Source organism: Pteropus medius, unplaced genomic scaffold, assembly GCF_902729225.1.
Source record: "Pteropus medius unplaced genomic scaffold, Ma_sr-lr_union100, whole genome shotgun sequence".
In the NCBI taxonomy this organism is placed as follows: Eukaryota; Metazoa; Chordata; class Mammalia; order Chiroptera; family Pteropodidae; genus Pteropus; species Pteropus medius.
The window spans coordinates 603,400-628,411 of NW_024340849.1; the positions used below are offsets into that span (position 1 = coordinate 603,400).

General features: G+C 46.3%; 1 protein-coding gene across 6 annotated transcripts in view; it reads right to left on the reverse strand.

The window, feature by feature from the left end:
- Positions 1-25,012, reverse strand: part of ATP9B (ATPase phospholipid transporting 9B) — a 157,254-nt gene that overhangs the window by 121,394 nt on the left and 10,848 nt on the right. For 5 of the 6 annotated variants that reach the window (XM_039839358.1, XM_039839349.1, XM_039839368.1 and 2 more), the window contains exons 2-5: positions 24,350-24,523; positions 16,206-16,356; positions 13,723-13,836; positions 5,375-5,483 (exon numbers count right to left, since the gene is read on the reverse strand). In XM_039839358.1, the coding sequence (XP_039695292.1) occupies positions 5,375-5,483; positions 13,723-13,836; positions 16,206-16,356; positions 24,350-24,486 (511 nt within the window). In that variant the 5' untranslated portion in view covers positions 24,487-24,523. The remainder of the gene's footprint in view (positions 1-5,374; positions 5,484-13,722; positions 13,837-16,205; positions 16,357-24,349; positions 24,524-25,012) is intronic. The other variant, XM_039839342.1, reaches the window with a different exon arrangement.

Here is a 25,012-nt window from a genome sequence, read left to right on the forward strand (position 1 = left end):
TCTTTCACATTTCTGAATACCTGAAAACAAGTCAAACAACAAAATGCCAGGATGACTGAAAGAAGCATCTAAGTCTGCAAAGCAATCATCACAGGCTGTATGAGTAAGCGCAGCACAGAGTTAGCCCAAGCTCCATTTTGAAATATAAAGTTTCACGTTCGTTTTAGGTTTAATATTGGAAATACACTAACGGTCGTTGATATGACTTAGCCCTGCAGGTTTGGTGGCTGATTGAAACGAAAACAAAGACCTCCAAGTTTATCCATCTGCTGGACCACGGCACGAGCTCTTTAAAGCACAGGACTCGTTCGTGTTTGAATCTCACGAGGTCATCACAGTGCCTAACACACGGTGAGTACTTAGTAAATATTTGTGGAATTGAATTGTGAACTAGTCAACTGGATAATTACAACCAAGGCATCCAATTTATACGCCTCTCCCCAGCAACAGGGAAAAACACGGCACCGATTCCGAGAACACGAGTAGACGGCCATGCAATTCCAACTCCTCCTCCTCAGGAATTCTGCACGAGGCAAGTCTGCTTCACGCTCTCGTCCCGCCCCGGCCTCTGATGCGACCCACCAGGAGGCGACAGTGAAGAACAAACACCCCAGCAAACACGCGCCTTGGGGCCGGCTATTTAGCATGGAGATGACACGACCTACCCTGGATGGCGGCTGTGCGAAAGGACACCACGAATGTGGTCTGACACACGCGCACGTGAAAAACCAGCAGAGATCATTACCATCCTCCCCAAGGGAAACGTCCACTCCATAGGTCACCAGCAATGATGACCGTTTTTTTTTTTTTAAAAGGTAAATTCCCTTTAGCATAAGAAATAAACTACTAAAAATTATTTTTAAAGTACTTTGAGTTCAAATATCACAAATGTAAAAAGCACTAACACATCTTCCTCAACACTGTATACTATTTCTAGGTGAAACTGACATAACATAATACCAGCCACTTTAAAGTGAATAATTCAGTGGCACTTAGTACATTCGCAGCGTCGTGTGACCAAGTCCACCCAGTTCCAGAACACTTTCTGCACCACAAAAGGAAACCCCAGACCCCTCGGCAGCTGCTCCCGTCGCCTGCTCCCCCAGGCCGTGGCAACCACAGTCCACATTCTGCCCCTACCGCTCTGCCCATTCTGTGTATTCTGTGTAAATAAAATCATACAGTATATGACCTTTTGTGTCTAGCTTCTTTCATACAGTGTATTTTCAAGGTTCATCCACGTTATAACATGTGTTAGTATTTCATTAAATGTTACGGTTGAATAATATGCCATGTATGAAGACAGCAAAATTTCGTTTACCCATTCACCCACTGGTGGATGTTCGAGTTACCACCTTTTGGTGATTGTAGATAGTGCGGCAACAAACATGGGTGTGTGTGCATTTGTTCGAATTCTAAATTTATCTGAGAATATCATCACTTCTCCTTCATTTTTGAATGACAGTTTTACTGCATATAGTATTCGTGATCGGTGGTTTTTCTTTGACCATTTTTAAAATGTCACCCCATTGTGTTCCGCCTGCTACTTCCTCATCATCTGATCGGAGACCCCTCGTGTGTGGCGAGTGGCTGCTCTCAGGGTGTCTTCCTGGTCCTCAGGGTGCAACACAGCAGCCACGACGCACTCCACGTGGCTCTCCTTGCATCTGTCCTTCCAAGCACTGACTGAGCTTCCGAAATGTGGAGATTCACGTCTTTCATCAAGTTGGGGATGTTGACGGCCATTACTCCTCCCCTGCTCGGAGTCCACTGTGTGCACATCAGAATGCCTGAGGCTGCCACACGGGTCTCCCAGGAGCCATCTACTTTTCTTCGTTCCTCTTTCTGCTCCAAGACTGGATAATTTCGTGGGACCGAAGTTCAAGTTTACTGACTGTTTCTTCCCCTTACTCTAATCTGACAGTGAAACGCTCTTTTTTCTTTTATTTTACTTTTCAGCTCCAGCATTTCCTTTTTGTTTCTTTCTAATAATTTCTATGTTCTCATCGACATTCCCTATACATTACTGCATCATTCTCCTGATGTCATTTAGCGATGTTTCCTTTAGCTCCTTGAACATATTTAAGGCAGTTGATTTAGCCCTTGTCGAGTAAGTCCTCAGAAATAGTTGTTCCTAATGTCTTCTGTGAATGGGCCACACTTTGTTTCTTGGTATATGCTGTGGCCATATATGTTTGGTAATTTTTCCACGCTCATTTTGTCAAGTGTATATTCTCTGTCACACATCTCCGAAAAAGATTTCCTTGCAGGTGAGGGGAAGGGAAGAGAGGGGTAGAGAGGGGGTGAGAGAGGAACAGAGAAGGAGACAGGGGGAGAGGGGGAGAGAGGGGGACAGAGGGGTCAGAGGCGGAGAGGGACAGTGGACGAAAGCGGGGGGAGGAAGGCCAGCCTGTCTCAGGCCTTGCAGACTGGCCCTGTGCTGGGGCCTCCAGCACTTAGCCAGGCTGTTTTCAGCTCTGCCTCGGTCTTCGCTTCTTACACTGAGCTTGGCGATTGGCCAGAGGCAAAAGACCTTCTCTGGTCTTCCCTGAGCATGCGTCCGGCTCCGGCCTTGAAAGTGGCTTTCACCATTCCCCAGTAAACATGGGCACTTTTGAGTGCCCTAATTTTCCCAAGAAATTCTCTCCCCAACTTTTTCTGTCTGGCACTTAATACTCGGTCGCATGTCTTGACTGGTCCTTAGCCTCACACACACGTGAGGAAGGCCCGCTGCTTTTCGGCTTCTCTGCCCTGTGTGAGTTCCAAGCTAGGTGGGAGGAAGCCGAGGGTCTTGGGTCCATCGTTCAAGCAGCCCTGAGACGGGTCAGACAGAGGGACACGATGCGCTGCAAGTGCGTCCTCCTCGCCCCCTGCAGAGATGGGCGCCATGCTGGGGAGGCGTGGAACAAGGGCAGGGGACACACCGAAGAGCTTTCCCACTACTTCTAGGTGGCCTCTTCCTGGATTCACTGTCACTCGGGTGCTATAAACCTCTGACTGCTTTCCGGAGTTCTGATGACATCAGTTCTCAGGTTCTGCTCGATTTCTCAGTGTTTTTGTGGCAAACAGGGCACGTGGAGCTGCCTGCTCTGCCATTTCTGCTGACATCACTACACCGCGTATTTTTGAATGATACGATTGATGCACAGAAACAATTCTCTGCTCTGCCCAAATACCACAATTAAAATAATTTTTTGAATAAGCCAGATCTTTACTATATCCTAAAAAAGGCAAACCGAAGTTACCTGGCCATTAGGGGGATTCTTTCTTGCAAAACTAAAGCTAACCTTCTCTGCAACACACCCTTCCTCTAACATGCCATACTTTAAGCCTCAAAGCTTTTTAATAATTAATTTTTCAATTCAGTTGAGAATAATCTTTTCAACAAATGGTGCTGGGACAACTTGATAAGTCATGTGCAAAAGAATGTGGACTCACCAAACACAAGATATGAAATGAAAACAGATCACAAATCTGAATGTAAGAACTAAAACTAGAAAACTAGAAAAAAAAATAGAAGTAAATCTTTGTAATCTTGGTTTAGCAAATTGTTTCTTAGATAAAACCCCAAAAGCACGAGCAACAAAAGAAAACATAGGTGAGTTGAACTTCATCAAAATTAAAAACTTTTGTGCATCAGAAGACACCATGAAGAAAGAAAAAATACAACCCATAGAATGAGACAAAATATTTCCAAACCATATATCGGGCAAGGAACTTAAATCTGGACTATAAAAAGAACTTCTTACAACTCCACGATTAAAGAATAACCCAGTTAAAAAGTAGACAAAGAATCTGAATAAACATTTCTGTGAAGAAGACATACAGAAGGCCAGTAAGCACATAAGATGCTCAACACCATCAGTCGTGATGGAAATGCAAATCTAGTCTCAGTGAGATACTACCCCACACCTACCGGGATGGCTACAGCCAGAAAGAGACAATGCGAAGTGCTGACGAGGGTGTGGAGAAGCTGGAGCCCTCACACACTGCTGGTGAGAATGTAAAATGGTGCGGCCAATTACGGAACAGTCTGGCAGTTCATGAAAACCACAGTTACCACATAATCTAGCAAGTTCACTCTCAGGAAGATGTACAAAAGAAATTAAACTGACACGTCAATGTTCACAACAGCATTATTTACAATGGCCTAAAAGTGGAAACAGCCCACACGTCTACCCACTGACGAGTGGGCAAAAAGAAGCCGGCGTATCACACGCTGGGAGACGGTCGGGCACTAAAAGGCAAGCGAGCACTGATGCGGCCGCAACGCGGACGGACCCTGAAAACACTTCACCGAGTGAAAGACAAAAGACGCGCACTGCGCCACTCCATTTACACGGAACGTCCAGAAGAGGCAGATCCGCAGAGATGGAGCAAGAATGGAGAGTGACTGTCGATATATATACATATTCATGCTTTCTTTCTAGGATGTTAAAGGTGTTCTAAGATTATGGTGGTGATGGCTTCAGAACTGTGAATACACCAAAAACCACTGAACTGTATACTCTAAATGGATGAATTTTATGTTATGTGAAATATATCCCAATAAGCTGTAAACAGAATTTTTTTGGACAGGATTATTTCAAATAAACAATGCAAACGTACAGACGTCCATATGCAAATAGAAGACACAGAGCCACTCCAAACTCCTTCGCGTTAAGCAGGCGTCGAGGTATCGCGAACACCCCCTTGGTTCTTCAGTGTCTTCCCCGTCACTTCTCCGCTGTCAAAATGCCCATCTGCGATAGCTTCACTCGATTCTGTTCTAAAACACTACTTTGCTACTAAGACTGAGAAACCAAATAAACGAGCCCTTTAAATTAAGCAAGCGGGGAGCCCTGCATGAAGGTCAAGGAAAACACCGCACACCAGTGAGCACCTGGGATCATGACACTCATTTTAGGTGCACAAAGCCCTTGACTTATGTGTGGTTATGGTACTAGAGGTCTAACCTTATGATCGTGTTTCAAGTATAATGCAAGGAGAGATTTAAATGCGGTGACACGATGCTTCACAGAAAATGTGCGTGCCCAGGTGGGTTTCACGTGTGTCTAAGTACACATGTGTTATACATGAACTGTGACAGACGTTATATAATTATTAATATATGTGTACATGTTTGTACGCGTGTGTGTGTTTAGGTGCGTTTATATATTTAATTCACACAAACATATGTCGAAGTATCTGAGAATAAAATTCTATCCTGAAATTCCATACATTCTTTTATTATTAGAAAATTAGATACTACATGCAATCACATAATACTATTTTCAATAACAGAATTAAGACATGTTTTCTTTCACTTATATCAATTCTAAAATACTGACTGCATTAAACACATGATAAACAGGATGAAAAGTGTCTTGCTAACCTCTTACTGTAAGCTTGCTGTATAGTTGTGAATTCACTTCCTTGTCTCGCTGAAAACGCCGGAATTCATCGATTGCTTCTCTCGTGATAGTAACGGCCAAGACAAATCCCTATAAAACAAAATGAAATAAGGTATTTGAGAAAAGTTCACTTTAACAAAAAAGTAAGGAAAATGCTTTTACGATTTAGTCTTATTTTCTTCCCTTGATTTACAGCTGACCCTTAAACAACAGGGTGTGACCTGCGCAGGATCCACTCACCCACAGATGCTTCTTCAGTGAACACCTGTATTACTTTCAGTTTGCTGGGGTGGGGGGCAGAGGGGCATCTGCAGATGCAGGGGGCCCGACTGCGCATTGATCCACACCACTTTAAAGAAGGAGCTTGAGCATCCGTGGACTTTGGTATCTGCGGGGGGTCCTGGAACCCATTCCCCATGGAAACTTAGGTCCCCTAAGTTTTGGGGGAGTCAAAAGTTACATGCGGGTTTTGGACTGCGTGGGGCCCTAAGCCCTGTGTTGTTCAGGGGTCAGCTGTGTATTGCTTCTAAAACATAAAATAAATAAAAACAAAACGACGATGAAAAGCGACAACAAAATACTATAAAATGTAATACGTAGTAAAAGATTTACAATTCTTACTATACCCAAGACAATTTTTAAAATTCGAATCATAATATGTACTTCAAGCTGCACATCAGAAAACACCAGTGACCCTAAGAAAAATGAGCGATCTTCCACAGGCCCACGAATCAGATACGGACAGTCAGACGTTCAAACATCGAGTTAACGAGACTGGCACAGGAACCTCATTTCTGCCCTCGAATCTTAGTGCTGGGGGAATGAGAGCAGTGAGGGACACAAAGCAGTGCCGGACACGACACTGGCGCTGACCCATTTTCTTACACGGTGCGGAGTCGGGCAGCTGCACTCGAGAGCAGAGCTCTTTTCCTCTATTGTTAGAGGCCGAACAGGTTAACATGACACTATTTACACAAAAGTTTCCCGTTCCTGTCGTCTGCTGTGAACTGTTAGACCACTGACGTGGCCAACACACATCTCCTAACAGCTACGTATGTATTTCCTGACTCACGTTCCGTGAACATTCTTCAAGTCCATCTCCCTGTGATTCACCAGAGCTCTCTTCAGCAGGCTCCTTGTTACTGACACCCGTGCGCCATCTACTTTGTGAGTGAATTTCCATGGAAAAGACAATAATTGTCCCTGAATAACCAACGCGCTACAGCGAGTGGGCCACTAGGGGAACGCGCTCCCCCTTACGCCGTCACCCCTGAACGCCGGTGTGAGATCCCCTCAGACCCCGAGGCCCAGGGCTCCACTCACCCGCTGGCCAGCACAGCTGTGACCCTCGAGCCACGGCCACCAGCAGGGAGTCATGTCACGACTCCTCTCTGGCCCTCGCATTAGTGGCCGGTCACTGACTGCGACCGTGTTCGCCGACTCGGGGGGCCCGGCCCCGGCCGCGCTCAGCTCCCACCGCTCCGTCGCTCTCCCGCCCAGCCTCGTCCATGCGTCACCGCACCGTCCTCGGCTACAGAACCCTCCTCCGGGGCCAGGCCCCCCGAGTCACGGCATGAGCCCTCGATGGCCCCGCTGCAAGCTCGAGCTCCAGAGCCACCAGCTCTCCGCCCAGCCGCCCACCCCTCGCGGCCTCTACCCCAGCGCCGGCACCACCCTAGTCCCCGAACCCCGAGACGCACCCCATCCGGTCTTCACCAAGGAATCCCAGGGCTGCAGAGAGCACCGGTCTAAGCACCCTAAAGCCATCCGGGAACCGCTGAGCAAGGAGCCATCACCAGCGGGCCCCCGGCTCCAGCCATGAAGAGGGTGCGGGCACCGAGCCCACGTGCCCCACCGCGGCCCGCGGCCGCGGCCGAGGCACTTGGACCCCCACGCCTGGGTCTTTTAGCACACTCTAAAAAATAATGGTTTTGTTGAGATGTAATTCATGTGCCATAAAGTTCACCCTCAACGTATACAATTCATTTGTCTAGTAGTTCGGAGTTGTGCCATCATCATTACCATCCAATTTTAGAATATTTTCATCACCCCAAAAAGAAACCCCATCCCCAACACTGGCCACCCGCCACTCCCTCCCGCCCCGGCCCCAGCAACCTCCCCCGGGCCGTCTGCCTCCACGGGCCTGCTTCTTCGGGGTGGGCGCTCGCTGTTCATTCAGCATTGATGCAATGCCAGACTGCTCCCCAAAGTGGCACCTCTTTCCATGTGCTTATGGCCACCTGCCTACCTTCTTTAGAAAAATATGTATTCAGATCTTACATCGACTTTTTAACTGGGTTTTATGCCCACTTAAAACGGTTAAGTTTTAAGAACGCTATATGTTATTCTGGATACAAGCACCTTGTCAGAGATGACTTACAAATACGTCGTTACAAATGCTTTCTCTCATTCTTGGTTATCATTTTACTTTCTTGATGGTGTCCTCTGATGCACAAAAGTTTTAATTTAGATGAAGTCCAATAATTTAGATAAAAAATTTACTTCACGTTTTCTTTTGTCGCTTGGGCTTTTCGTGGCCGAGGTCGCACAGATTCACCTCTGCGTTCTTTTCCAGGAGGCTGAGAGTTTCAGGTCTCCGTTTGGGTTTAACCCATTTTGAGTTACTTTTTCCACGTGGTATATGGTAGGGTCCAACTCGCTCTTTCGCATGGAGCTACCCAGTTGTCGAAAATACTATTCTTTCTCCATTGACGTATTTCGGCAGCCCCGCCAAAAACCAGTGTGTCATAAACGTACGGTCCATTTCCGGCCTCCCGGCTGCGTCTCTGGCCTACATGTCCACCCTTCTGCCCGCACCACGCCGTCTTGATCGGAGCAGCTTGGTACGAGGTTTGGAAACGGAGGAGCAGGAGTCCTCCATCTTCCACCTACTTTTCTGGGTTGTACAGCTGCTCTGTGTCCCTGCGTCTTCCCAGGAACTTCAGGGCCCGCGTGCCCGCCTGCAGGGAGCCAGCTGGGATTTGGAGGGGGCCGCGCCGGGCTGCAACGAGGCCAAGTCTCGATTCTCGAACATCAAATGGCTTTCCATTTATTTAGACCTTAATTTTTTTTTCAAAAGTGTTTTATGGTTTTCAACATGCCATCTTGCACTTTAGCTAACTCTCTTCCTATTTTTTCTTTTTTGATGCTATCATGAACAGAACTGTTACCCTAATTTTATTTTCTGGTGGTCATTGCTAGTGAATGAATACGAATGATTCTGTGAGTTTATCGTGTGCCCTACAACCTGACTCACTTATTAGGTCCAATATCTCTGTGTGTGGGGGGGGAGGGGGGGCTCCTCAAATTTTCCTACACACCAGACCATATGTCACCTGCCAGCAGAGACGGCTCCTGCCCTTCCCACCAGGACGGCATCCTGTTCCCGATCCCAGGGGACAGTGCCAGGCTCAGCATTAAAGCACGTTGGCCGTGCGAAGCACCAACGTTTCAGAACGAGAGATTTCCACGTGCCAAGCAAACACCTCCAGGCTAGAGAGAAGGAAGCGTGTGCTCGGGGCACTTACGGCAGGTTTCCCAGAGCTGGGACGAAGCAGTAACGGATAAAGTGGTCATCAAAACCCAGTGGCTGGGAGCACGTAAGTACTCTTACTTGAGTGTAAATTCATTATTTTATTAGAACTAGAGTTAGCAAAGGTAAGACAAAAAATGAAAATCCAAAGCACCAGATACAAAAAAAAAAAATTTAGTATTCTCAAAAGCCTTAAAATATACACAGTTTAACCAAGTAGCTTCATTTCTAGAAACATATCCTAAAGAAAAAATCAAGAATCCCAACAGTGAATTTGAAAAACTGGACATAACCTACATGTCTGCAAGTGTGAAATGCATGGTACAGACATATGACGAAATACTGTATTTCCTTAATTCAAAGACACCACTGATTTAAAAGCACATCATTATTATTTTAGTCATAGTCTTGGGGGGGAAGACAGCACTACTTTAAACAGACAAGCGGCTTGTGAGTCACAGCTCAACTGCAGTAACGTGAACAATGCATCTACAAATGCAGAAAACACAGCCCCACGCAGCCACCCTCCTGCAGCAGAGCAGCACCTGCCACAGACGCGCTCACCACAGACGACAACTGCTTGGAATTCCATTTGTGAACGATCCACTTTGAGAGACAAGAGGAGAATGATTTCCAAATGTGTTACTTCCATACTGAAGACGGGACTTTTAAAGGAATGGTCTCCCATGAGGCGAATGCCTCGTCACCACCGGGTGGGTTTCCTGCAGTGCAGACTGTTCGGGCCCTCTCTGAAACGTGTCTAGTCTCCAGGGAACAGCCCCGGACTTAGATACATGTTACTCAAACTCTCCAGGCGAATCTAAATTTCAGCCCTTTAGACCTACTGTGAATTCATTACGCTACGATAAAACCACAAAAATGTGCTAGTTCCTAGCGCTTCCAACAATTCGAGGAGTGAAAATCAGCCCCGCCTCTGGTGCAGCCACAGTGGTGACAACATGCCAAGGAGGAACAGAGCGCGGCTTCTGAAAATGAGAGGTGAACGGCCCAGGGAGGAAGCAGAGCCCTGGCCGCAGACAGGACGCCCCGGCCACACTCCCGCCTGCGGCTTCTCTGAGTACCTGACAGGTGTGCGGGACAGTCACCAGCACAGCCATTCCGAGACACCGCCCAACAGCCAGCCTCGAGACACGAAGCAGGTTGAGGGAGAGGTGAGGCCGGAGTCTACACGATGGGCCTCTGCCTTAGAGTCCGGGTCTCCAAGGCCTGCGCGTGTCCCAGCACCGTGCTGGTTCAGGGCGAGCCTCCCACGCCCCCAGGCGACAGCGCTGCCACCGGAAAAACCAAAGCTGAGCAGGAGCGCCACAGCGCCACGCTGTTGCCCTGCAAGTAACAGCATTTGTGCCGATCTGTTAGTCGGACTGCACGACAGGAACGCCTCACGTGCCTGCGCACTGCCCACGACCACAGCTCATGTCAGAGTGGAATTCTTTCCTCCTATTTCCTATTTCTCCAGATAACGCAGGAGCCGTGTGGAGTGCGTGCCAGAGCAGTGTCTATTTTTGTAAAAAGAGAGTAAATTCTACCGATACATTATAGTATCAGTTCCCCTTTGAAGAATTATTACGTGCTGGCCACTTTCCTGTGTACTTTAAATGAGTTACTTCTTCACTGTCACGACGCCCTTAGCAGGTGTGTACCTTTAGCTCTAACGCACAGATAAAGGCGAGACCCAAAGAGAACACGGAACTCTGGCGAGTCTCTGGATGGTGGGGGTCCAAGGAACGGATTTCGTTTCTCCTTTTCACGCCGCGCCCACGCCTCCAATGCAGAGATGCACCGGGAAGGGCGGAGAGAAGGGAGGGCTGCAAAGCCAGACTGACAGGCAGGGTCCCCAGAGATGGCTTCCCCCCGCCCCCGCACAGCCCATCCGGTTTTCAACCATGCATTGACCAAGTACCAGGAAGACATTTCATATGGCAGAGGCGGAGTTATAAATTCGTATTTTCTTCACCTAAAAACCTTCTGCATGGACAGCCCTACGGCGCCTTGCCCATCACGACAGAAGCTGGACAGTCGCTTTGTTACTCTGATGACGCTAGCTCTGCCTCAAAGAGCTGCTCTGAAAGCTGAACAGTATGCAAGGCAGTCTCATTCCGACAGGACAGCGTAATGAAATCACCTTATTTTCAGTTTACACTTCTAAGATATGGAAAAATAGAGCAGAAATTAGTTCAGAGCTGAAGCTAGTAAATAACATTGCCAGGAATATCTGAAACAGAAAGATTACTAATTAAGCTATCACTGTTTTCAGAAGCATCCCAAGTTCAGTTAGAGAGCAGAGGGAATAACTCTGAAGTAACTTTTTTTCTTTAAAATTAGTGGACATCAGACATTAGATCTTATAACTGCCAGCTGTAAAATAATGGTTTTATGCCTCACTGGCAGGTTTTTGCCTAGGAGAAATACGAAAATGCTAACTGATTCTTTTTGCTTAAGCAACCTTACGAAACCTTAGAGAACGAGCAGAGAATGACGTCAAAACCTTAAGTGTGTGTGCGTGAAGGTCACGCGCCCGGCCGGGCCCTGGACATGGGACCGCGGTTAAAATACACAGGGAGGGAAAGAGCACGAGCCAGAGGCTTCCGGAGAAATCCCTGCGGAAGAATACCTCCTTTGTTTACAAAGTGGAAAAAATAAACAGCTCTTTTTAAACGCGACTTCTGGCGCACACACAGCCCGTAGAATTCCCGGCGCATGTACATAAAAAGTAAAGTACATTCAGACTAATCGTTACAGCAAAGTCTGTATTTGTGAAACATTAGAAATAACCTAAAAATCTCCTTTCCCAGGAGGATGGACAAGTAACTGACAGATTCAGAAAAAAAAATACTTCAGAGAAGTGAAAAATGAATGAACTAGATATGTGAGTCAAAATGGAGCAATTTTATAAACCAACATTAAGCTAAAAAAATGCATGTTGCAAAAAGAGACACAGAAAAAGACAATCTTTATATAAATTTCTTAAATCATGCAAAACAATATTGTATATTGTTTATTGATACAAATACTAAAATTATTAAGAGATACAGAGCAATGATAATCTCAAATTCAGGACGAAGGTCACCGCCAGCGGGAAGGAAGATGAGCGGGCAGGAGGAGGAAAGACTCGCCCCCCGCGGCTTCCCGGCTCTAACCCCCACTTCTAAAGCTGCGGCGGAAGCCCCGGTGTTCTTTGCGGGGCGCGCACCAGCCACTCAAACCCAGGGCTCCCTGGCCAACTCGGGGCGATGGCAGAGCGTGCGCCGGAGGAGCTGCCCCAGCCCGGCCGACCACGGTCCCCGCGCACGCACACCACGTATCCTGTAGCTCTAAGACCTCTGGCCGCCGCTTCCCCTCCGCCTGTAATACACTTCTCCCTGTTCTGTACATAGCGCACCCCTCTCTCCTGTCACTCAGATGTCATTCGATGCCACCCCTAAGAAGGGCCATTGCTCTAAAGCAGCCCCAGCCCTCTCGCTGCCCCTACCCGACTCTTCGCCTTCCTGTTCGCAGCTCTGGGATGGCTGCCGGGCGCTGTGGCCCTGTCTGCGTCCTCTGTCCCATGCCTGGGCTCGGCCGGGAAAGCACACCCGTCTCAGTCGCTGCGGTGCCAGCGCTGGGCACAGACAGCTCGCTCCTGGCGGGTCAGAATGTGGACCCCATCCTATCCATGTTTCAACCCCCTTTTCCCAATCATTCTAACAGATGTACCTTTAACGTTATTAAATACTTTTTCTAAACTTCATTTTTAAAGCTACACGGAACATGGCAGTCCAACATATGCATGCCACAGAGCATAAATGATCCGTTGTTAGACAGCTGACTTTTAAAGAAGTTTTACATCAAAAATAAAGTAGACGTTCTTCAGACTTTGTGACCCGTTATTTCTTCAGGATAAATTCCTCGCATCCATTTTCAGGCTTCCAGTAAAGACGACCAAACCACCCTCCCATGCTGCAGATGGCCGTCTACCAGAGAGCAGGTGAGGGCCACCGCGGACACGGTCAGCGCCGCGCCCAGTCTCGGGTCTGCATGTGTGACCTGCACGGGGACGCTCACCGCTCACGCCCCTGCAGCCGCATCCATGTGAACGGGGACAGGAGGGCTGGCTCCTCCTGTCCCGCCAAGCTGACTCCTAGCCCGTCTCCGGTTCCCTGCGGCAGACCCCGGCTCCAAGGGCGCGCCGGCAGGCGCCTGAGCCCTGGCCGGCTCCGCACGGGGCCGACCGCCCTCGAGCAGACCAAAGGACCACACGCTCTTCTAGGAGAGGGGACAAGGGCGTGCCTTTGTATGAGCTGAGAATCGATAAAAACAACCAGCAAACAGCATGAGACGATTAGCAAGGCAGCACGTGCCTAAAATGGAAGTATCAGGTGATAAGTATCATTTGCCTTTCAACAAGTTGTACGCACTGAGCTGTCCACCAGGAACTGTCCGGGCTTCACTGTGCTATTTCAGCACGGTCACCGTCAGCCAAAGGTGTCAAGAGAATAACATATCAAGCAGACCCCCTGGATTCCAAGTGGCTCTGTGGCCACGGTGGGGACCTGGGTGGGGGACAGGCCTGCCACTCGGGCAGGTGCACAGGGCCCCGCAGAGGCCGCCGGAACCCCACCAGCAGGGGGCGCGTCTGTGAGGGGCTTAAGCGACAGACGCTGTCAAATCCTTTAACAAAAGTTCAATGATACAGAGCAACGATATCACATTTTAAGAATCTGATCAATTTGTCTATTAACCATTTCAAGTCTTAAAACTATACTCTAAATATTTAATTTCAAAAATCTTTTCTTTTACCAGAGGAGCCCAGTAGGTGTAGAGATAGCCTATTTTCAATGCTGGTACGAACTGTGAGCAGGAGACTACCAGAAAATAGAGGTTCAAGAAAAACTTGAATTGTTCATATAAAACCTAAAAAGGAAAAAAAGACAATTAGAAAGTTCAACTACATTAAAAGTGTCTCCTAAAAGCTTTTGATTTTCTTGTATGTAATTTTGCAGCTTCCACACTCACCGTCTAGTCTATGGATCTTTGTGCGCACATCTGAGCAAATAAGGCAGCAAAGCCCCCAGCTGGCAAGCACGCACACAAACGTGTCTTCTGACAACAGCTCAGAAAGTCTCGTAACGGAAAAGTCGTGTTAACCTCATATTTACGAAATGGTAAAAAAGAAAACATGATAGCCACGTTTTCTGAATGTAGATATTTGGGCAGCTTTACAATGACTGAGAAACAAGCAAAACATTCACATATCTCTTACTTCCCCTAAAACTGCCCTCATCACCTGTATTTAATTTCCTTAAAGTGTGAGAAATGATAAATATAAAGATGTGTAAATTACACATGTGGATTTTCAGGAAGACAGCCACCCATACATATTCACTTTTGTTCCATTTCTTAAATCTCAATTTGAGAATTCTCAAATTGAGATTTAAGAATTCTCAAATTGAGATTTAAGAAACGGAATGAAAGTGAATCAACTTAATTCAACTGAATCTGAAAATCAAGATGGAACAAAAGTTATATTTATAGATGAGAATAATTCCTCACATAGCACTCTGTACAATCACAACGAAACGCCACAAACTTGCAACTTGCAAACCCACATCTCCTTGGATGCCATGTTTTATGAAACTTGGAAGGCACGGTGACTTTAACCGAGCAGAGCAATGGGTTAAGAACCTGCTGTTGATTAAAAGAGCCTGGAACCACCATTTTTATATAATGAAGTTATCTGCATCATCGTACAGTCGTGTGTGACTGAAAAATCGGTTACATTGATACACGGTTATGTTCATAATCGTGCACTTGCTCTCTAAAAATGTTTTGAATCATTTCATAAATAATCTCAGCAGGAGAGAAAGCTCTCTTTCTCCTCAGTGATTTCTTTAAAATCTCAGTTAGCATAAATTATATCTATTAGCAATTCAGAAATTGCCATTCATGCTAAAAATGGCATAGAATTCCTACTGTGCAATTACCAAATGTTTCTAAAATACTACATTTTAGATGAAAAGACTAATTTAAGAGACAATCTAAGGAGAAAATCATTCGCACGGTAACAGTTGCACTGACACATCAACAGGTATTTCCAGGCCTCACCGGGCTGTGGATTTACTGATCACAGTCAAGCTGCGACGTTGGCTCTGAAGCACTGTAATCAATACTTCATTGTCTACTGAACGAACTTTGTGACCTTTAGGGACATGTACAATGCTTAGCCAATCTGTGAGTATTTAATAATTTAAACCAGAGAGAAAAGAGTAACCGGTCAATAAAGATAAGAATATTTATCTGCCTAAAAGACAATTTACATTTTATTGTCCTTACAAAAGATCAGTTTTTTTAATCGAAGCTGTCGGATTTGTGTTTTAATAAAGGATCACAGCACATATTAAGCACTTGCCAACTCCTGGATGGGTGGGATGGGCAGTGGGAGGTAATCAATGCCCTAAAGAAAGTCAGTGAAAACATGAAAGATAAAGTAGCCCTCATGTCACAGAATCAAGAGATTTTCTTGCAAAATAGCACAAGAGCTAATACCTAGAACATGTCGATAAGTTTGATATAAAAATATAGTCAGTATCAGATTCCTTTTGCCTCAGAAAGATAAGTCAGTTATCAAAATAGGGAATGATGCACAAAAAGCAAATCTTATTCAACTATTCTGAATACACATGAACTCAGTTTTGTAATTTAAACCAGAAATATCACTAGCAACAAAAAATAGTAAAATATTTAAAATTCAGATTTAAAATAACGATAATACCTAATTAAAGAGAACTCGTGGTATAACAATATAACAGGTGTGAAATTTATAATGTGAAGTAAAAAAGATAGCCAGAAATCCTAACAGGCATTTTGTTACTGACTCACATTAAAGTAAAATTAAAAATTTTACTTTAATTATGAAGTTCCTTGGCAAGCTTTAGGCATTTCTTTCATTTTGCACTCCACACAAATTTCCAGGCAAATAAAATTTATGACTTACTTTCTAATAATTTTACTTTACTTGATTATTTCTATAATATAAGTATGACTTTTATCTAGAACTGAAGGCAATAATCAAACTAAGTTTTCTTCAGTTGAACACTATGATATCTACATTAAAAATGTATATGGATTTAATAATTTGAAACACAAATGGTTCAAAAGCAAAAAAGACACTGATTTTGGATATGACACAATTAACAAGAGAAAAAATTTAAGAACTAAAAAGAACAATGAAAGCAAAGGAAGTAAGCAATCTCTGATATGCAACTGTTTAAAAATAGTCTTACCCCAGGTATAAAGGTAAACACATTGTATTTTTGATTTTTGATGATATTTCTAGGATGTTTTTCTTCGCACTTCTCAGGATGCCCAAGCCATACAGTGCGAGCTCTCAGCTCTCTCTTCCTCTGACAGACATTTATCAGCCAATCACAGCAACTGCATGAAACAAAAGGTACACATTGTATGCTTTCTAAGTTTTTAAATTAATTCTACATATTTATAGGCAATAATGACTGCTTCCACATTTACCAGGCACTGATAGCATATCTAACGTGAATCTGTAGGGGTTTCTTAAAAAGGGCAGTTATAGAAATTCGAATGTGACCTAAGATGCCAGGGACTCGTGTAACTGTGTCTTGACAGGCGGCTTCCAAGGTCACTCCTGAGGCTCCTGGTGGGAAGGGACCAGCCGAGCAGAGTTCAGTAAAATGTTGGCAATATTGATCTTGTCGATGCTCGCATTAAACAAAAATTAAATAAGGCTTTGAATAAAACACCGTCCACTTCGGTGACTGTTCCCCGCCCAGCGGTAGCTGTGCTGTGCGCCTGGACCCCTCACGAGAACTCTGGCCCTGGCCTCCCCCTGGCCGCTGCCACGCAGACCACGTGTGCAGCACGGGCCCCTCCTGGGGGGTCACGACCTCCACCGCCTGGAGCTCGGGAGCGCGCCCCCCTGCCTCCTCCCAACGGCAGCTCTGCGGGCCACTCTTCCACCGGGCTACCACACGGGCTCCTAGTGCAGCCCACGTCACCGTCACGTCACGCCATACGAGCTCTGAGCATGAGCAGACCCTTCCTGAAACTGATATGCAGGCCCAGTCTCAGACACCTGCAGCTGCGCGATCTGCGTGCACACCGACCTGCACATCTTACAAGGGAGAAAACCAGGCCAGCAAGGCGAGCGGCTCATTCGAGAGGATTCGCCAGGGTCACAGTGAGCGGACACCGGAGCCGGCGTCTGTCCCACCGCACTCAACACAGGGCCGGCTTCCGCTCACTTCCACACCTGCTTGTTCCTGGCCTTGTACACAGCACAGCAGCCACTCGACGGATGACAAAAATAACGGACAGTGTGTGAGCGTGCGGCAAGGCTCGACCGAGAAACACGGATTTCAAGGTCATGTTCCCCAAGATGGCTCCCAGCAAGTGGCCTGGGGTCCCGGGCCCAGTGTGTGTGTCCTCATCTGGAAAAGCATCGACCTCTTAGCTCGCACGCTGCGAGCCCTTAGCACAGAGCCGGCCAGAGAGGACGCACGCGAGGCGCTCTGCAGTCACTGTCCTGCCTCCTGGTGTCGCATTCAGACGTCTCCAACCGTACAGCGCTAACTGCAACAGGCTGTCCAACGGAGCAGCCGCTGGCGCTGGTGGTCGTTTCAATGTGAATTAAGAGTACATGAAATAAAAGGTTCAGGCCCTCGGTCACATGAGCCACATTCCAACACCCAGTAACCCTTGGGCTAGTGGTGCCACACTGGGTGTGACAGATCTAGAGTATTCTCATCACAGGGACAGCTCCTGAGCAGGCTGGCAGGTGCACAGCACAGTGCACACAGGTACAGCAGGTGAAGACACAGGCCGCATATGCGCACGCTTCCTTAAGCATTTCACACGCAGCAAAAATCTTCCAGTCGTGTGTTCAGACGTGAATTTTTGTTCTGAAACATATAATTAGGTAATCTGATGGTTTGCTGTACAGAAGTCAGACAAACCCGAGATGAAACAGAAGACAGGCAAAGATAAGTGTTTGAAAAAGTATAAAACTTAAGAAATGTGGGTTTTACAGAGTGTTTGTTGGTGTCAACATATTCTTCCACAAGCAAAAGGCTCTGTAAATGTAAAGCCACTGTTTGCGTCACGTGAACACTAAACACCAGCTGGGACAAAACGTCAACATCATTACCAAGGTCAGCAGCACAGGAAACTGACCTCGCACTAACTGCCAAAGCCTTGTACTCTGAACTCTAAGCTAAATGCCAAGAGCTAAAAACATACTCAACAGTTTATCATCTTTTTCTGTAAAATCCTGTATAGAAAACACAGATTCCTAGACTTCCAAGATATAACTAAATTATTCATAACACTTTGCTACTGATCACCATTCACAAGTAAGTGTTACTTCTAACATTTTCTTCTGTAAAGACAGAATCGCGCAGCGGTCGGGGAGCCAAAAGCAAATCACGTGGTTCGCAGAATGAGGTGAGCACAGGCTTGCGGGTTTAAAGCCTGATGCCCCACCAGTGTTGCCCCCGGGTCACGAGGCGTGAGACACGATCGGGAGGCAGGCGGGTGACTTTAAGGATAAGAATAAAGGGCATAAACCCCCAGATAAGGTCCTTGCAACCACGAAGGTACATGTAAGCCTGGATGAGCTGCAGAGCTAAGGGGGAAAATAGATCTAAGGGCAATTTGGAGGCAAAGTAATATGAGTAAAGTACGTTGGCAAATACTCCCAAGTGAGAGGGAGAACTGAAGAAGAGTCTTCAGAAAGAACCAGGGCTTTACCTACCACGTGCCCCGACTGCTGAGTCGCTGTACAGAAGACGCCTTCCCACTTACATGTCGCCTTACATGAGCTGAACCTAAATCCAATAATGCACAAGTTACATTTTTTCTCAAAATATTTTAGGATTAACAGCTTTTCACAAATGCTTCCATGTTCCAAGTTAACATTCTAACGTCAAATAAAGGGTCTTCATATACCAAGACCCCGTTTACTAAAATCTTAACTAGCTATAATTAAATAAGTCCCAAAATTGAGCGCCTCCTTCAGAAACAAACTAGACGATCATTATATCCAACAGGTACCTCTAGTTCCCGAGGCAAAGCAAGACAGCACTTGGGTCTTCGTAAAGGACCAGCGCTTTCGCCCGGTCCTGCAGCCCAGACGCACTGCCCATCGACTGAACGTGTGGCGACCACTGAGACCAGGAAGAACCCGGCACCTGACAGTCCCCTCCCTCGTGCAAACGCCATCAGGGCTCCAGTTCCTAGGCACGAACTGATTTTTGATAAGAGTGGAATGTAAATCGCGTGAGAAAGACGCCCCCTCCCACCCCACTGCAGAACTACACAGAACGACATGCTTCACAGGTACGCACATGCAGAACATTCGAAGCTTTAGATGACAGACTACAGAAGTTTTACATATGTCGGAGCTGGAATTTTTGCCAAATAAGAAAAATGAGAAAGCGGTTCTTAAACCATGAAGAAATTAAAGCCTACCCTGAAGAAGAATTTTCAAATAGGCCTTACTACTCACAGAATCTACGAATAGAGGTACAATGGAATATTAACAACTGATTAATATTAGTTGCAACCTGCCCGAAATACTTACCATTCATTAATCATGCTATCTACCTTCACTAAAATATTCATCGACATTTTCCTCCTACAATTAAACCAAATAATTCTATGTATCTTAGCTCTGATGTATTGTCTAATGTTAATAAAACCAAATTTTATATGCCTGGTATTTATGATATTAAAAAGAAGCAAATATTCAAAACTGAAAATCTGTAAGAAATAAAGGCAGTAAGACCGGTCCAAATTGCTACACGTACACTCTGCTCCGTAAGGTGTAGTTTTTAATTTCATAACCATTTTCTGGCACAGCAGACACCAGAGAACAAGAGTGACGACGTCTTGGGCCCGCTGGCATCCGTATGGCAGGACGACGTGCCACGCTGCCATCTAGACCGAGGGAGGCCTGCCGAGATGGCGCGGTCAGCTTTTCCACACCACTGCCATTTACTAAAACTTTATACACTCATCTAGTGTATTTTACTGAGCTGTTTTAATGTCCCTCAAACATGACTGTTTTTGCTGTTAACGTCCACATTTTCAAATACATTCTTAATATCTTCCTTAGGAAAAGAATGCATTACAAATGAAATCCAAAATCTGGCCATGTTCCATTCGGTAAAAACAAAATCCTGAATAAGACCAAAGGTACAATCCTCAAAAGAAAAAAGCAATTCATTGGCCTTCATCAAGATCAAAGACTTTCGGTCTGTGAAAAACCCTTCCAGAGGATGAAGAGACGAGCCACAGAGTCAAAGAAAATCCCCGCGCACCGCCTACCTGACAGAGGACCCGAAAGTAAAATGCGTAAAGCGCTTCCAAACCTCGACAGGGAAAAGCCACCAATCCAATTACAAACTGGAACAGACAGAAGAGACATTTCCCGAAGAAGATACGCGAATGGCAAATGAGATGTGTAACCTCACCAGTCACTTGGAAATGCAAATTAAGACCATGACAAGCCACCACTACACGCATGTTGATAATAACAGCTACAGTTAAAAACAGAGATAACGACAAAGGCTGGCCAGAATGAGAGACACTGGAGCTGTCACATACTGCCAGTGGGAACGTAAAATGGCAGTTTAAAAAAAACATATACTTGGATATTCTCATCTGTGTTTTAAAAAACATGTAAGAGCTCGGCATTCCTTAAAAAACATATACTTAGCACATAGCCCCTGGACACGCGGCAAGACCTGCGCACGGCTGGCCCGCAGCGTCACACCTGGCCCGCAGCGTCACACCTACCTTCCCCACACTGGAAATGACCAGAAAGCCCTGTGGCCGGTGGCCAGTTAAGCAGTACCGCCCGCACCGGGCGCTGGTTGGCAACGACACACACAACGGCCTAAATGGATGTCGAGGGCACCATGGATTGAAAGAGGCCGGTATCAAAAATCACGCATTGAATAGTTCATTTACGTAACCTTATCTAAGTTCAAACTATAGAGCTGGCCACTGCCTGGTGGCTGTTGGAGTTAGGGCTTCAGGGGGAGAGGGCGAATGTGACTACAAAAAACAGCACGAAGGGGACCTCTGTGGTGACGGACAGCTCCGTATTTAGATCGTGGTGGTGGTCGCACACCTACATGTGATAAAATGACAGTGAACTACACACACCCACGCCAACGTCAGCTTCCTGGTTTGATATTCACTGAGGGTGTAACCATTGGGGGGGGAGGCTGGGTGAAGGGTACCTAGGTGACTCTGTATTGTCTGCAACATCTTGTGAATCTATAATTATTTCAAAATAAAAGTTTTTAAAAACGAAAGGATGAAAATGATATATCATGCAAACACTAATCAAAGGAAGCTGGTATCATTTCAGTAAATTTAATCATCATAAGCCTGCATAGAAGAAATAGTACTAGCGATAAAGAGACACTGAATGACAATAAAAGGTCAACCCAATAGCAAGCTAATAATCCTAAACTCCCATCTAAGAACACACCCTAAAAATATACAAAGCAAAAACTGACACACTTTAAAGTAGACACAACCATAATGACGTTTAGAGATAATGCCAGTCTCTCGTAACTGATATAATAGAGATGCAAATTTTGAATATGAATGAAGAAGATTAGAACTGGACAATTAAATATGACTCATCGACATACAGAGCAACGCTCTCAACAACTAAATGTACAAATACACACAGAAAACTTACTAATGTTGTTCATGTGATGAACCATAAAGCAAGGGTCAACATGTTACAAAGACGAAAATTTTAAAAATAAGTATGGTCTCTGGCCACAGTGGAATTAAGATAAAAGTCAACTCCAACATATGACTAGGAAAGTCCCCAACCATTTGGAAATTAAGCAGCACAGTTGTAATTGGAAATGGATACAGTAGAAATGGTGATGGTAATTAGGAAATGTTTGGAACTGACCGCTAACGAAAACACCATGCATGGGAACTCGAATGCGTCTATTTTTAAAAGGGGAAAGAGTGCAACGCTGGTGACCTGAGAATGCACCTGAGGAAGCCGGAAAGAGAACAGCAAGCTGAACTCCAAGGACGTCTGAGAGAAGGCGAAGGGGAGCCCAGAGATCGGGGCGACAGGGCGTGCACGGGAGCAGGGCGCGGTAAGCAGGGCGCGGACGGCACTCCACGGAGAGCGCTGGCCCCGACTCGCATGGCAAGCACACGTCGGGCAAAGCCAGCTGAAGCCGTCTGCAAATACCTGTTCTGTAGTCCTCAAAATGTCACTGGAATGAGAAGCAAAGAAGTGCTAAGAACGAGTCCAGGTTCAGGAGACGTGACGGGCATGCCGCCTGAATGGAATGCCACATTTGGCTCTGAACCACAGCTGGCACTGGAGACGAGGGACACTACTGGGACATGGGCCTGAGGCAGACGTAAGAGACTCTGTTGGTGTAAATTTCCTGAATTTGCTAACTGTGTGAGTTACGTAGGAAAACACTTTTCCTAAGATGCACGCTGAAGTATTAAGATGTAGAGAGGAACAAAGTGAACGACCTGGTCTGAAATGACTCCAAATGTTACCAAGATGTAAAGAGAATGACAAATGTGGCGAAGCATGAAAAATTAGTGAACCCGAGTCACAGGCCACGTGACTTCTATGCACTACTCTTGCGCTTTTCTGTAAGTCTGAACTTACCTCAAGATCAAAAGTGAATTTATTTCAACTCTGAACTCATTTCAAGATAAAAGTTTTAAATTTCAAAAGTGAAGACAACACCAAAAGCTTGGCTCTTTGAAAAAAATAAAACTGACAATCTCCTACCAAAATTAATGAAAAAAAGGGAGAGAGACAAATTACCAGTATCAGGAATACAAAAATGTGACATCTATACAGAACCTCACACATTAGCTAGGTCTCTGGTCCCCAACGAGGGTTGGCAGCAGGGACTGGCGCTCCTGTGAGAATCTAATGCCTGCTGATCTGAGGCGGAGCTGAGGCGCTGATGCTGGCGCTGGGGAGCGGCTGCAGACACGGGCAAAGCTTTGCTCGCTCGCCCGCCTCTCACCTTCTGCTGCGTGACCTGGTTCCTGACAGACCAGGGACCGGTACCGGTCCGCAGCCCAGGGGTTGGGGACCCTTGCACTAGATCATAAGAAGATAAATATAAATTTGAAATAGATAAACCCTTAAAAAGCATGAATCATCACAACTGACACAAGAATAATAAAACGAACAAACAAAAACCTGCACGGTCCAACATCTGGTAAAGGAATTAGCCTGAGAATTAAATATGCCCACAAGGAGCACTCCAAAAACACTGGCTAGTTCACCTAGAAAATGTTTTTAAAAAGCCCCAGACTCTTATTATTACATTAGTATCACGAGTCAGCAGTTTCTAAAATGTTCTTTAGCCATAAAATTCCTTCTTCTTACAGAAAGCTTACGATGGGTAAGAATGACGAGGACGCAGACCGCGCTGACCCTGCTCAGCCTCACCGCCTGGCCCCATGTCGCCAACACCCGCAGGATTCCGCGGAGTCTTCTGAATCATACCTCAGGAGCTGACCCGGAAATCAAATTAGTTACAAAAACATCTGTTTGCAAACTTCTAACAGGATAACAACAAGGGTGACGAACAAGGTATTTTTCTACAGTTATTTACATTCCTCTTCTGGACAAAGGGATGTGAGTGCACGATCGTAACCAAGGCACTGACTACGGACCTTGGTCAGCAGAAAGCCTGTAGAAGCTGTAACCTGTTTGACAGACTCTGCTCAAGTCGCGACAGCATCAGTCAGCTGCAATCTCGTCCTGCCTGTCCCCAGGGCTGGCAGCACAGCCAGTGAGCGGCAGAGTGTCCCAGACATGCAACGTGCGTCCACATATCAACTGTGAAGGCAAAGCGAGCAGAGCTGATAAGGTCCCGCGCCGCGACCGCTGCCCTCGAGCACCGCGAGCTCGCTTACGGGCGTTCGTCTGCTCTCCTCCCTGGTTGTTAACCGGGGAAGCTCGCCCCACGCCAAAGCCTGGGAGCTCAATAACATGCACAGACATGGTGGGATTGGGCTGCACTCTGCAGGCCCACGTCTACCTTTCGGGATGGGAGGGCTGTTACAGGCGGCGGAGAAAGGAACAGTTATAAAGGTCGACACGGGGACCAGAGAACAGGTGCACTGCATGCCTCCCTGACGAAATCACAAATTTCCTCCGTCTTTTAAACACTGAAACATGTCACAAAAAAGTGAATGTGGCTCTCCGTCCCTTTCGAATCGGCACTGCCTGGCTTGGGCTGCCGTCTCCGTGAGGTCCCTGAGGGGCGTCTTCCTTGACCTGGTACAGAAAGCTGTCGGGAGCGGAGCTGTCAGTCCCTTTCCTGTGCCCTCGGTACACAGGAACCAGGCGCACCGGGTCACCAACCTGGCGCAGAGGGACTGCCACCCTCCGCAGAGCGCGCGCTCCGGCCGTCGTCCCCTCCGCGCGGCCCTCGCCCGCGGCAGTGTGTGGTAGTCACCTTCGTCATTCTCACAGCCTTCCTCAGACATCATCAGTGGCATTTCATCCAAACGGGCGTACTCATCTTCCAGCAGGGACCTGGGCAAAGGAGCAGAGGATAGCGTGTGAAGACGCAGCAAAGGCCTTCTTTCGGTGAGGGAAGTAAACTTTAACCACAGATTCTGACCAACTCGTGGAAATTAAAAATGTAAACGAGACTTATCTACAAAGGTGACCACTACTGCGCTGTGCCATTTAAACGTGCACTCAAAAAGCATGGGAAAACTTCAATAGCAACGGTCAGATGTGGTTAAACACATGACTAAGTACCATATTGTCACCAAAATAATGAGGTAGTAAGACAAGACCTTTTGGTGATGATAAGTACGTTAGAAGCAGCAGGGGCTTATTCCACACCTCTTTTTTAACACCTCACTCCACCAAACAAAATGCTACTCAGCGTAGCCTCTCCATGTGATCTCTACAAACAACTCCAATCTGTCCACACCATCACACGACTGCCCTACAGCAAGCGACAAACCATTTTAGATGACTTAGGCAAAAAATTATATGATCTGTGAACAGACA